This window comes from Nothobranchius furzeri, chromosome 12 (assembly GCF_043380555.1).
Source record: "Nothobranchius furzeri strain GRZ-AD chromosome 12, NfurGRZ-RIMD1, whole genome shotgun sequence".
Taxonomy (NCBI): Eukaryota; Metazoa; Chordata; class Actinopteri; order Cyprinodontiformes; family Nothobranchiidae; genus Nothobranchius; species Nothobranchius furzeri.
Window position 1 is genome coordinate 21,079,029 of NC_091752.1, and position 14,493 is coordinate 21,093,521.

General features: G+C 46.9%; 1 protein-coding gene across 2 annotated transcripts; it reads right to left on the bottom strand.

Annotated features, from left to right (window-relative positions):
• Positions 1-2,132: 2,132 nt before the first annotated feature.
• On the bottom strand, positions 2,133-11,385 carry LOC139062090 (uncharacterized). Of its 2 annotated transcripts, none has more exons than XM_070542403.1 (2): positions 4,975-11,385; positions 2,133-4,912 (listed from the first exon to the last, which is right to left on the bottom strand). In XM_070542403.1, exon 2 carries the CDS (start codon positions 4,329-4,331, stop codon positions 2,136-2,138), a length of 2,196 nt encoding a protein of 731 aa, XP_070398504.1. In that variant the 5' UTR covers positions 4,332-4,912; positions 4,975-11,385; the 3' UTR covers positions 2,133-2,135. The 2 variants fall into 2 exon arrangements, with proteins under 2 accessions (XP_070398504.1, XP_070398503.1); XM_070542402.1 differs by having other exon boundaries at positions 2,133-4,817; positions 4,878-11,385.
• Between the last annotated feature and the right edge of the window lie 3,108 nt (positions 11,386-14,493).

The following is a 14,493-nucleotide window of genomic DNA, read 5'->3' on the forward strand; positions in this document are numbered from 1 at the left end:
TCTCTGACTCTGGCTAGCTCCTGATCTAAATGGATCATAGGCCACCTGGAGAGAGGTACTTGTTTGTTCAGTGCACGATAGTCTATGGTGAGACGCCATTTCCCAGTCGGTTTCAGAACCGGCCAGATGGGAGAGTTGTAAGTGGAGTTACACTCTCTGATGATGTTTTTCTCCTTCAGCTGATCGAGGATCTCCTGGATCGACTCATAAGCAGCGAGGGGAATCTTGTACTGACGTACAAAAGTAGGAGGGGCATTCGGGTTCGTTGGAATGCGAACCGTATGCAGGTTTGTGAGTCCACAGTCCAGGGAGTCCCTGGATAAGATGGACTGAAACTCATAGAACAGGCTTCTAAGCGCTGCTCTCTGCTCCTCTGACTCCAGCGCATCCGCTTTGTCAAGCTGCTGGCTGACTTCGGCCTCGAAGCCGTCATAAGGTTCAGAGGAGGAGGGTCTCTGGTGTTCCGGGCTTTCAACCGGTGACTCAGAGGGTTGAGTATTTATTGCAAAAACCGTTAGACACTGACCGCCGTCAGTATCTAAGGTTGCACTGCAAATGGGTTCCTCAGGAAGGGCTTCATGCCGCTTGATGGTAATCATTTGTGAAGGGAAAGTACTGAATGTGTCTACACCAACCTGTCTGTCGTTCAAGAACAACGGAAGTTGTCCGATCACGGGGACTGAAAGTTCGAAGTCATGGAATGAGCTATCTATCAGCATGCCCAAGGGCTTTCCTGCCGGCATGTGGATAGGACTCCGGGTCGGATTTTCGACCAACAAGTAGGCAGAACGATTGTTCAGCTCCAAGAGTGGCGTGCCACAGACGGCTAAGTTGAGCTCCAAGAAGTGTGGTGATGGCTGGAAGAAGGCCTGTGTGCCTGGCAGCTTCTGATGCTTCATCAGAGTCAGACGAACAGGCACTCCTTTGACCTGTGGGGGCAGAACCGTGCTGGCCTCAACCACTGCACGGCAGGCCTGTGGAATGGTCTGACCGGACAGCAAGTGTTCAGGGCCTTCTGAGCGAGGCTCAGAGGATGGTGTGGCTCGGGCCCAAAGGACTTGATTGCAAGTGTCCAGCTGGGCACCTAGTCGAACCAGCAGATCTGCTCCAATGAGTGCAGGTGGATCAAGCTGTGATATGATGCTGAATGTATGTGTGAGCTGTCTTGCTCCAAGTTGGATAGTCAGAGAGCAGACCTCTGGCGCTTTCAGGAGCCTCTGCGGCCAAGTGGGTGACAAGAGCCGATGGCTACGTGTCACACTGACCAGAAGGGGGTCCTTCTGACGCAGGTGTTCAAACGTCTGCTGGCTGATGGCTGACTTTTCAGACCAAAGAGCAAGGCGAGCATCTGAGATGTGGGTGCAGTTGATGGTAAGACCACCAACTATGTGTGGTGCATATGGCTGCAGGCTGACGTTCTTCAGCGAGCTGAGAAAAGATGAATGTGTGCGGAACGGAGTTCCAGGAGCGGTTTCATGCCTTTGCAGGCGGACATCGTCTGTGGGAGCTGTAGGGAGGGGCATGACCTTGGAACAAGGGTTTTGCTGCTCACTTATGCTGACTTCAAGAATGGAGGATGGTCGGCTGCTATCTGGGTTCCAGGGCTTAGGTGTGTCCACCTGGGCCCACAGTTGACCCTTCTGGCAGTCGATGAGGGGAGCTAGACGTTCAAGCAGGTCCTGACCAATGAGAAGTGGTTCAGTGTCTAGCTGGCAGACATAAAACGGGTGAACCAGAGTCATGTCTTGGAAGGTGATGTCCAGCCACGCCCGGTGAGTGATACACTCCCGGGTCTGGGTGTAGCTGGTGATTTTCAGGTCACAGGGTTCTACCTGGACTGGTTTCCCGAGCGACCGCATGGTGTCAGACACGCGATGGAACAGTGTGGAGCACATCAGGGTGATTTCTGAGCCAGTATCCAGCAGAGCATCAACCTGTATGCATCCACCTACCTTGGTGCTACAGTACAAACGGCGAGCATGATCATGGTTTGTTAAGTCACCAAGGAACTTCAGAAATTTAGTATCAGGTTTCTCTGGGGGGTAGATTTCAGGAGACTCCTGTGATCTACCAGTAGTGTTCCCCCAGCTGATCAGGTAGGTCCTGGCCACGCTGGGAGGTTGAGCCACGCCTAGTCATGCGGACGTTGGCTCTGGGTCTGGCTTCTTAGAAGCAGACTTTGGTGCAGGGGTCTCATCTGCAGATCTCAGCTGTTCCTTCTGTTTAGCTAGGAACTGCTGAAACATCTCCTGGAGGTCGGCTTTGGTCAAGTACTCACCTGCGGACTTGTGTTCGGGACCTACCTGTGAGCGGCGCTCCTTAAACCTTCCACTGTTCCGACCTGCCTGCCGTTGGTTTTGGTTGGGCCACTTCCTGTCTGATTGTCCAGACTTAGGCGGCCAATCAGCACCCCCCTTCCCCTGTTGAGGAGATTGGGACTGCTTTTGCGGTTTAGCAGGTCTAGGTTTAGCAGATTTTGGCTTAGTGGGTGGAGCTTCTGTGCCTTCGAGCTCCAAACGCGGCTCGGCGTCGGGAGCTAGGTGCATGACGCGGTGATGTGCGTCAGGCTTTTGGGGCTTTCCGCCGGCTTCCCAAGCCTGTTGAGCGTATCTCCTAATCTCCTGAGTTGTCAGTTTTTTCATCCGACAATACATTGAGACTTCGGAGCGAACACACTCGTGCAGGTTGTGAATGAACAGGGATCTGAAGGCAGGGTCTTCCTCGAGCCCAGGGCCATTTCGACCTTGGAAATAAGCACTTTTGAGTCGGCGATAATACTCTCTGGGGGGTTCGTTTCTCCCGTGTTTGATGGAGAAGGCCCCCATTGTAGCTGACGCAGAGTCTGCATAAGTGGCGTATTCATCCCTCAACGCTCGGCAGAGCGAGGAGTACCGATCACGAATGTCAGGTGGTAGAGTTTCCATGAAACCGTGCACCGTTCTAGATGTGGTTTTCCAAATTAGCTTGAGCTTTTCCCTTGAAGAAGGTGCTGGAAGATCAAGCAGACAACGTTCTATCTCCCTGAGATAATCGTCAACGTTGGATTCATTGGTGTTAGGATCAAAGCGTTCTATGTCTTTAGCTAGCGATTCAATTTGACGTACACGGAGCCCTGACTCACGGTACGGCGCGTCATCCTCTGACTCTGACCCACGGTCTGTCTCAGAGGGCGCTGGATATCGCTGGTGTGCTCTGGGCTCCCAATGTTGACTCCTGGGGCCCAAATCGGGGTCCGGCATGCTGTGGCGGGCTGCTGGCACGTCACGTGGGTGTCCTGGGAGGTCCTCCTCCCGGGGCACGTCTGCATAGTGCAGCCTGCGTCTTTCAACTGGGGCTTCTGCGTAATACGCTCTGTCCGGGTACGGACTAGCGTAGGATGCTTTGTGCTGCAGCTGGTTATCGGCATGCCGAATACCGGAGTAGCTAGGATGGGTGGATGGTTGAGGTGCATAACCCCAATCGGCACCTTGCACCCTTCGTGGACTGGGGGAGCGGTCTAAATAGAGGTGCCGCTCAGCTGGTCGACTTCTCACTGATTGAGAAGGCCATGAAGATGAGGGTGGTGGTCCAACCTGGGGTTCGAGGGCGAACTGCCCTCGGCCCCTAGATGGTCCTGAATGCCCTATAGTGTGTGTAGGGAACGGGGCCGAAGGTTGGGACAGATAAGCTTCATCTCTCCCCTGCGGCGTGCGTCCGTCCAGAGAGTCCCACACCACATACTGTTGATTATCGTATGGAGACGTATCAGGAGGTAGCCTACCTTTACGGCGGGACGGCGGTCCCTCGCTACCTTGGGTGGAGGAAACCAATTGGTCTTTGGCGATCGTCCTGGGCGGACCCTGGTTGGCTTTGCCGGCTTGCTTTCGTACCGGTGTGGGAGAGCACTCTGGCTCAGCCTCAGAGTCCCGGTGTTCCCCCCCTTTCCACTGTCTGTTGTCATCAGCAGAAGGGGGCGGGGTCTTCTCCCCATCTTCCCCAGAATCGGTGCTGGTGTTGTCTTCCTCGATCAGCCTTCCATTTCGCTGTTTTTCAGCTAGCATACTCTGGAGGTTCATGATCTCTCTATCATGTTGGAGTCCTCTCTGATAGAGGATCAGGGCTAACTTAGCTAAGTGAACCTGGATTGGTTTTGTACCATCCGGGTTTTCTATTTGATCGATTACAGCGTCAAGCTGTTCTTCAGTGAAATCCCTAGAAGGGTAGTCGGGTTCTCGAGCAACCGCGACCAGTTTGGACAATATTTGTCCAGAAAGTAGGCCAGGTTCATAGTCGTGGGCCGCAGCGCCACCTGGTTGCTGGGAGTTGGTCAGTTCACTACTCTGTCCCTCCATTTTAACAACCGAACCAAAAATAGCCTAGTAGAGCTTCTGCAGATAGCTCAAACTGCACCTTTTGGGCAGCAACTGCTAGCTTTGTAGCAGAAAAACACTAAATTAACCTTTGTGCGCACAGGTTTTAGCGTTTTAAGATTGCACGGAATGCCGTGACTGACGCTTAAAATACTATTCCTTTCAGTATTTTAGCAAAAGCTGGTGCGTTGCCGTAGCAACGTCTTACAACACTTGCAGTGTTAAATATGCTAGTTATTCCTTCAGAATATTAGCAAACAAGGTGTTATCAGTCTTTGAGTGAAGGTTTCAGTTAGTTACAATAGCCACTGTGAGTTAAAGTCGCTAAATTAGCAGTTAATTTTAGCCTAAAAGGGTTAGTCAGAATTACTTACACGCTGCACCTTTAATGAGGAACTGAATTTTAACCTAAAAGGTTAGCCAGAATTAATTACACGTTGCACCTTTAAGGAAAAACTGAATTTTAACCTAAAAGGTTAGCCAGAATTAATTACACGTTGCACCTTTAAGGAAAAGCTGAATTTTAACCTAAAAGGTTAGCCAGAATTAATTACACGTTGCACCTTTAAGGAAAAACTGAATTTTTAACCTAAAAGGTCAACCAGAATTAATTTACACGTTGCACCTTTAAAGAAGCACTGAGTTACTGGTGAGAGTTCGATGCAGCTTCCTGCTCAGCGAAATCAGCACCACTCTGTTTCTGGTTCAAGGCTGAACAACGGATTATTTTTAATTCAAGCTCTTTGGATTTATTTGTTTGTTTGTGCCGGATAGAAATCTCTGTGTATCCAAGCCTCACACGGCCGCACCAATAAAATGTTGAGGTTATTAGGAGCGAACAATTCGTAAGCTTTAACTTACTTTTGGATTCTTCAATAAATTCTGTAAATATGGAATTATTTACTGATTTATTAATTAATTAAGATATTCTTAGATATCTTCGGGGCACCACCCTTTAATTAGAAAGGGAAATGAATCCAAAACTCTTATCAGTCTTTCTTGAAGTTCGTAGAATCCTCGGAGCAGAGACTTCTCTTCGACACAACAAAGCTACTGGACACAAAAATCTGAATTTTATAACATTTAATTAACAATTTGTCAAATGAATAAACAGTGGAATAGATGAATAATAACCGTGTGATATGATTGAAGATGGATGTGTTTGCATGTGATGGAGGATGTATGAATGGGGTCCTTTGTTCTCACAAAGGAGTAGTGTGTGTGTGTGTGTGTGTGTGTGTGTGTGTGTGTGTGTGTGTGTGTGTGTGTGTGTGTGTGCGTGTGTATGGATTCAAAATGGAGTCTTGAATACAAGATGGCTGACCCCTTTGTCTGGCTAAAGTGTGGGTGGCAACTTGCACTTTAACTTCCAAAGCACTTAGAATCAGTAGTAACTTAACCTTAAATCACTCAAAACATTTCAAAAGATCATGAAACAACACAAAAGATTAATCACAAATTAATATCTTTTAGTTTCAGCCTGGCCATGACAGAAACCATTTTAAGATACCAAACAATGATCAATAAGCAGTTTATTCTTTCAAAATGACCCGACGGACGTGTTTGGGACGAAAGAGGAAAACACGAAGCTACTTTTTAAGCAATAGCGCGGTTTTATTGCTTATTCTGGACTATAGAGTTAACGGAAGAAGAAGGAGAGAGAGAAAGAGATGAGTTGCTGATCACCAGAAGAGCGAGGCGTCCCTCCCTCTTTGATTCGACGGTTCTCCGTGTTTCTCCGCAGCTTTCGGCGTCGTCCGTCGGTTTGATGCTTTCTCCGTTGTTTGGCGTTCACGAGTGTTTCTCCACGGGCTGGACAGAGACAGCAAAGTTTCTTTCTGTGCTGAGTTATAACTTACAGCGTGCTTGATGGAGTTGTTGCTTTCCTCCGCAGTTCTGTGTCCTCAAACATCAGCTGGAGGGGAGCAGAAACGAGCAGATCTGATGGGCTTGTAGTTTAGTTTCCAGCAGTTCCGTGGGCTCAACTTGGGCAATTAGAGCTTCCGCGTGCTCAAGGGAGTCGGAGCGTTGACAAGCGTGTCCTTACCGCCAGGTATCCTGGGCAAAAGAACGAGGATTCTTTGTCTCTGCTGAAGATTTATGGTCTTAGTTCGCGGGAAAAGCTCCACGGCTTCCCGCACATGCGCAGAACGTGTTTCTGGTACTAGGCGGTGACGTCATCACAATGCTTCCGTGTGCAAAGCATCATGGGAAATGAAGTTTCTTGGCGCTGATGTGATTATTTGCTTTTCAGAGCAATTTAAGCACAGTCATTTTGGAGAAAATCACTGCATAGTAATTTCCTCATGAGGTCAGACCCTCAACAATCAGATTTAACAGGAAAATTTTCTAACTTTCTGGGAAACATTTTTCTCTCCTTCCTTTACTTTAACAACAGAACATGATTAGAAAACAGTTCAATAGCATGCAAAACAACATGCTATCACCTAAATATATCCATAATTAAACTATGATCTGTAAAATCGAATGTATTTCATTAACATGGTCAGTAGTAATAGTGGAAATGCTAATAACATTTTATTTCTACTGCTAAAACTGTAATGGTAGCTTATTTATTATGTACGGGTTAGCAACAATCCAGTTTAATTATGTTCAGCACTTTTGTGGATTACATGATACAGTGGCTTGCCAAGGTCCTGCAGACTTGAACCTGAAACCTGACTGCTGTGGTTCTGCTCCATAGTGCTGCAGACAGCTGAAAATAAACAGGATGGTGGGGACTTTTCATCTGCTTGTAGAGTTTAGGTATTCTTAGTTTCAGAGCCATCGTGTTTTTTCAGAGTGCACTTGATTGTGAGACTGCTACCTGCTAGCATTAGCTAATCTGCCAGTAGTTGCACCTTTGTTCCCAAACTGTCTGTTTTCTTCCACAGCACCTAGATTAGCCCATTGTGCGCCAGTAAAAGGCATCTTCCTTACACAATAACATGCAACTCACCTGTGTTCAATAAAGTTCTGGGGAAAAAAGTTACCGGTACTTGAAAAGATGACGCACGAGTGCTATGTCTAAAAATATTTTATCGCACACTGAGTCTTTTTCACTGCACGTGCGACATATATCTCTCTTGTTCTGATCTGCATCAGTCTGCTCTGCAGCTGCATGCTAGGGGCTGCATGACTTAATTTTTTTTAAAGTCGACAGTCAAGTAATGGAAATCGAGTCGACTTTTGACTAGTCGTTGATGACGTCATACACCTGAAGCGGGTTGGTTGGCTGGAGTTTTTGACAATAAAAATTTCGCCTACATTTTCTAAGTTAAACACATCTCTTTTAACAACTGTAGTTTCTGCATCTTTACTGTTCCCCTGCTTCAGCCCTCTCCCCCTCCCCCTGCGCAGTGGCCACAAACTCACTGATGCGCCTGCAGCCTCTCACCGCCATCCACACGCCGGCTGCACCAGTGAGGAGCGTCACCGGAGGACAAAACAGGTGATGCACTCCGCTCCGCAGCAGCAAAACGTATCAGGCACAAATAAAAGACAGAAAACATTGTAATGTGCAGAAATGGTCACTTTTCACCTACATATTGACCTAATATGTAGGAGTTGGTAAATGCAGTGCTTTAAGAGCCTAACATATTACCTCTACTTATGACCAATAGGCTGTGATACTCTATATAAATATAGAATATCAACCTGCTTGGTCTTTGGATGTTTATTCAGAAGATTCTAGGATTCTTTGTTTATTCAGGGATTGTAGACACTTCGTCTTGGTTCAAGGAAAGAGTCAGGTTTATAAAAAGTAAGAATTTATTTTCCAATTAACACAAGACAAGTTAACTAATATTACAGTGAGTGAATGGATCTAGGTGGATGGAATGTAATGTATGGTGCCTATGTGTGAATATGATATCAGATCTTTCGTATCTAGAAGAACTGAGTTCTGGGTGTAAAAGGGAAGAATTTGGTTTTCGTTAAGCTATGAAGTTGATTCCTATCAAAAGGCATCAGACGCTATCTGTGTATCTACTTCACCCTTTCTTGGAGACCCTCTTCGTGGATCCGAAGGTCAGAGAGGTCGGATGACCTCTGGCACCGAGGGTTGTAGAATCCCGCAGCACCAACTCTTCAGTCCAGAGATGTTTTCTGGGTCACAACAGACGGATGGAACTGCTTGCGTCTCAGAGGACTCTGAAGGAGTCTGAACAATATCAGCTTTGTTCTGCAGGAACCGTTTGCCGTGTCAGCAGTAGGCAGCTTTTAGCAGGGTTTTGGCAGTTCGCCAAAAATGCTCAGAGTTAAAGAGGTGTTGCTCTGGACGGCCGTTCCGAAGCGTTCTCTAGGACTGAAAGCTGAATGATGAAAGCTGGAATGTGACTACAACTGCCGAATTGCTGTAAGTGATTCTGCTGTAATATTCTCATATTATGATTTACATGGCCATTTGGAGCGTGTCATGTTAAGGGATATTACAAAGGCAACCTCAGAAAACACGCCTTCTTGAGATACCGGATGCTCTGATCTGGGGTAAAGAAATATCTATGTGTCATGAGTTTAACTTAACTTCAATTTGTCCTTGTGTCCGAGTGCGGGTGACGACTGCCTTGTCAAATCAAACATTACTGATTACCATATATATATAAATCAATGTAATACTTCATTTCATTTGAATAATTCAAGCACATATTAATGAAACATTATTATTATCCATATAACATTTGTTAATTTCATTTAATGAACGATCAACTCATATAAGCTGAAGCAGTCCTCCTATTATAGAGAGTGGGCACTCCTGCAGTGTTGTCAGAGAAGGCTTTGTTTGGGAACACAGGTCGACAACATGTCCCTCCTGAAATGTCAACAAGGTTGCAGTATCCTTCTGGGCTTTTAGGAAGATAGAGTGTAAAATTAGAGGATAGAATTAGGTCTGCAGATGGCCAGTGGCATTAGGTCAATATGTAGGTGAAAAGTGACCATTTCTGGACATTACAACATAAAAGGAAATGAGTCGACATGAACGATCGCGTGTTAAATTTGTTTTTGAGGTGGCGACACTTAATTTGATAATGCTACTGTGGCCGTGCTCAGGACGCAGATGTCTGGAGCGTGTCAACGATCAGAGCTTTGCATGCGCAAGCTGGTTAAGGTAAGGATGGGGGTGAGGGGAAGGTTAAATTGCAAGAGGGTAAAGGTCACAATTCAGTCATATGTCCATTTTACCGCGGGCGTCAGATACCCTCCCGACGCGCAGGGGCTCGTCACCTGCTGTCTTTTCCGAGGACTGCATCTTGTCGGTCATTATCACGTGACAGCGACTAGTTGATGAAAGGCATAAAAAGTCACTACAGAGCAGTGAAGTCGACTGGTTGACACAACCCCTACTGCATTCAAATGAGCAGCGCACATTGACTGCTAAGTAAAGGTTGCGTGAAATGAAACAGTTGCACAACACAATGAGTCAATGATGAAATGCGTTGCCAGTGCCTTTCTTCATCGATTTTTATCGATTCGTTGTTGCAGCGAGTGTGTCTCGCTCGTTGTCAACTCCCCCTACTAGTTACTCGTAGATTGCAGCTTGTGAACACGTCGTACTAATTTGGGGGGATGCTTCAAATCAATGCAAGTTACGCAGGGCAGCCATTTAAAACATGCATACGCTTCATTAAAAAGCAGATATATTTCCGGCTAAATGATATCTCTGTGCTCTTCACTTGATTTCTTTGTTCGACTATGTTTTCCAGAGAATATTTATCTGTTCATCATAATGCTGCCCTGAAATTTGCTTTCATTTTTTTGGCTTCAGAGTGACTAACATCTGTTCTGTTAATTCAAAATGTTGCATAACAACATTACATTAAAAACTGAATAATATAAATCAGCATACTTTTGTTAAGGTCGGGTTAGGTTGCATCGTTTAAAAGCAAGACTGAGTCAATGCATGGCATTTAGTTTTTCATCTCAATTCTTCAAAAAGCTTTTAAATAAATCAAGTGTGAGATCACGGAGGTGAATCTGAAACAAACTGTCAGACGAAGAGATACAGAAGACTGGATCTGTTTTCAATACCCAACGCCACATTCGGGACCAAAGCAGGAGATAAAAGATGATGAGGGAATTCATCTCACCTCATTAACCATAACTGATGCTTTCAGGAGAAATGTGGAAGAGTGAGAGCAAGAGTTTAGATTAGTAAACTATAACTAATTGCCTATTTTATGTAGTTTATTGACCTTTTTTTAATCTATATAACTAATAATTAAATTCCGACTGATGGGTGTTTTTCTGTAAGACTGTATTTTCTTGCATTTTTGGAAACAAAGCTAACTGAAGCATTCACCTAATAATGTTTAGATTTATATTTTTCTATCAGGTATTACTGACATTTACAAAAAATCCATTTCTCCTTCATGTGTCCCATGAATCTACACAGACACGGTGGATGAGTAAGCTATGCGACTATTACACCAAAATAAAATTACTTGTGACATTTTCAGACAGTGAAAGAATGAGATTTTATTTCAGTAAGCACCAAATTGCTTTGTCCAATATGCTGACTCATGAACAGTTTGCAAATCAAATAAATAAACTGAAGCATATAACGGCTTATTAGCATGAGAAAATATAGAGGTGAAGCTGAAAAGAAAAAGACCACAGTCGAGTAGACAGGCAGCTATTTAAACTATTTATTATCCACCATGGATACAGTTTGGTAACCTAATTTTATTCAAATCGGTGCAGTCATCAAGAACCACTGATGTGATTTATTGAAACTATAAGAATGTAATCACTAAATGCACATCTGCAACTGATTAACATTTTAAGTCAACCTATTTTCAAATGGCTTCCATGTCTACTCATAAAATAACACAAAAATGGCTATAACTTTGTTGGGTTTTCTATATCTTATTGGATTCCCATGTTAAGCTAAAATTTTGTGCCATAGTAGCTAAGAGTCAACTTCATCACTCTGAGCAGTAAATGTACAGATTTAGCTCAGGCTAATACTATTTTCTGCATTACACAACAAAACACAATACAATAAGAGCAAACACTGATCTGTGTCATACTGTAAAAGTTGTGTTCATTAACTCAACCACCTTGACCCACGACTGCGAAAGGCTTTGTTGACTTTGCTGCAAGGAGAGAGCAGTGTGTGTATCAGCTAGCAGAAGCTAACTGTTAGCTTTAGCAACAATACAACATGGAAGAACTCCTTCAGGCTTCTGTTATTTATGGTGAAAACAACGTTGACATTTTCAGCCAAAGATAAAATAGAGGCAGTTAAATAGCTGTGTTGCTGTTAGCCAATTAGAAGCTAGATATTTGCGCATCGCGAATATTTGCGTATGACTTCATATCCTGCCATGTTTTGCTCTCCTACTCTTCAGTCTAACTTCTATTTGCGGAAACAGGAGCACTAGCGCTTCTATAGAAAACGACTCACAAGGCATTCAGTCATACTAGACCACACCGTATTTATTTACATAACAAGTGTAAGCCCACTTTAAAAAATGTACCACTAAACTGTTGGAATCAGCCCTCCTCATCTTATACCTCATTGATCGTTTATTGAAACTTCCAGAAAATAATTTAGATGTGCATAGTGAACCTAAGTCATGCCCATCTACTTCTGTTAGATAGGAAGAATGAAAAAATTATTGCAAGGCAATTGGGCTAAAAACACTATTTTCTAATCCTGCTAGTTTTGTGCCATGTATCTCAAATATGATGTCCGTGAATTTTAAAGAAGCTTCTTTCATGGAAGTAAATTCAAAGAGTCGGAGTACCCGGCCCAGAGGGTTACCGGGGTCCCACCCTGGAGCCAGGCCTGGGGTTGGGGCCTGTGAGCGAGTGCCTGGTGCCCAGGCTTTCGCCCATGGGGCCCGGCCAGGCCCAGCCCGAACCGGATACATGGGCTCATCCAACTGTGGACCCACCACCCGCAGGAGGAACATGAAGGGTCCGGTGCAATGTGGATCAGGTGGCAGACCAAGGCGGGAGCCTTGGTGGTCCGATACCCGGACAAGAAAACTGGTTTTTGGGACATGGAACGTCACCTCGCTGGCGGGGAAGGAGCAGGAGCTTGTGGCAGAGGTTGAGCGGTACCGGCTAGATATAGTCGGACTCACCTCGACACATAGCATTGGCTCTGGAACCCAAGTCCTTGAGAGGGGTTGGACACTCTCCTTTGCTGGAGTTGCTCCGGATGAGAGGCGGAGGGCTGGAGTTGGCTTTTTGTTAGCCCCAAGATTCTCTGCCTGTGTGTTGGGGTTTACCCCAGGGGACGAGAGGGTAGCTTCCCTGCGCCTTTGGGTCGGGGAACGGGTCCTGACTGTTGTTTGTGCTTATGGGCCAAATATCAGTTCAGAGTACCCACCCCTTTAGAGTCCCTGGGACAAGTGCTAGATAGTGCTCCATCAGGGGACTCCATTGTCCTGCTGGGGGACTTCAATGCTCACGTGGGCAATGACAGCTTGACCTGGAGGGGTGTGATTGGGAGGAACGGCCCACCTAATCAGAACTCGAGCGGTGTTTCGTTATTGGACTTCTGTGCAAGCCGCAGTTTGGCCATAACGAACACCATGTTCTAACACAAGGATGCCCATCGGTACACTTGGTACCAGGGCAGCCTAGGTCGCAGGTCGATGATAGACTTTGTAGTCGTATCATCTGACCTACAGCCGTATGTTTTGGACACCCGAGTGAAGAGAGGAGCGGAGCTGTCAACTGATCACCACCTGGTGGGGAGTTGGATCAGATGGCAGGGGAAGATGCCACGTAGACCTGGCAGACCCAAACGCATAGTGAGGGTCTGCTGGGAACACCTGGCAGAAGAATCTGTTAAGACGGTCTTCAACTCCCACCTCCGGCAGAGCTTTGACCACGTCCCGAGAGCAGTGAGGGACACTGACTCTGAGTGCGCCTTGTTTCACTCTGCGATTGTTGAGAGGGCTGTTGCTAGCTGTGGTCACAAGGTGGCCGGTGCCAGTCGTGGTGGCAACCCCCGTACCCGCTGGTGGACACCAGAGGTTCTGGGAGCCGTCAGGCTGAAGAAGGAGGCCTACAGGGAGTGGCTGGTCTGTGGGTCTCCGGAGGCAGCAGACAGGTACCGGATAGCCAAGCGGGGTGCAGCAGTGGCAGTTGCCGAGGCAAAATCTCGGGCGTGGGAGGAGTTTGGTGAGGCCATGGAGAAAGACCATCGATCGGATCCAAAGGGGTTCTGGGAAACTGTCCGGCGCCTCAGGAGAGGAAGGCAGCAACTCGCTCACACTGTTTACAGTGGGGATGGGGAGCTGCTGATGTCAACTGGGGCTATAGTTGGACGGTGGAAGGAATACTTTGAGGAGCTCCTCAATCCCACCTATGGGCATTCTGAGGAGGAACCAGAGCCGGGAGACCTGGGGATGGACTGTCCAATCTCGGGGGCAGAAGTTGCTGAGGTAATCAAACAACTACACAGCGGCGGGGTCTTGTTCACGAGTGAGGGTAGGAGGGATCGGGAGATCGACAAGCGGATTGGTTCAGCATCTGCAGTGATGCGGACGCTGGGCCGATCTGTTGTGGTGAAGATGGAGCTGAGCCAGAAAGCCAGGCTCTCGATTTACCGGTCGATCTATGTCCCAATCCTCACCTATGGTCATGAGCTTTGGGTAATGACCGAAAGAACGAGATCGCGGATACAATCTTCCGAAATGAGTTTCCTCCGTAGTGTGGCCGGGCTCAGCCTCAGAGATAGGGTGAGGAGCTCGGACATTCGGGAGGGACTCGGAGAAGAACCGCTGCTCTTCCGGATCGAAAGGAGCCAGTTGAAGTGGTTTGGGCATCTGGTCAAGATGCCTCCTGGACGCCTCCCCGGGGAGGTGTTTCGGGCATGTCCTGCCGGGAGGAGGCCCCCGGGTCGACCCAGGACACGTTGGAGAGGTTACATCTCCAATCTGGTCCGGGAACGCCTTGGGGTCCTGCCGGAGGAGCTGGTGGAGAAGGCCGGAGAGAGGACGGTCTGGAGCTCCCTAGTTGGGATGCTGCCCCCGCGACCCAGACCCGGATAAGCGGAGGAAGACGACGACGACTTTTTGATACCACTTATTTTCGGACTGGGGGGAAACGTTATTTTAGGTTTTGTGTGAAAATAAGTCCTGGACTACAAATGCGCTTCACAAAGTGATGTCATCGAACCAGACAC

Bases quoted from the DNA above. Each gene is read 5' to 3' on its own strand.
- LOC139062090 (XM_070542403.1), bottom strand. From the start codon at position 4,331: ATGGAGGGACAGAGTAGTGAACTGACCAACTCCCAGCAACCAGGTGGC.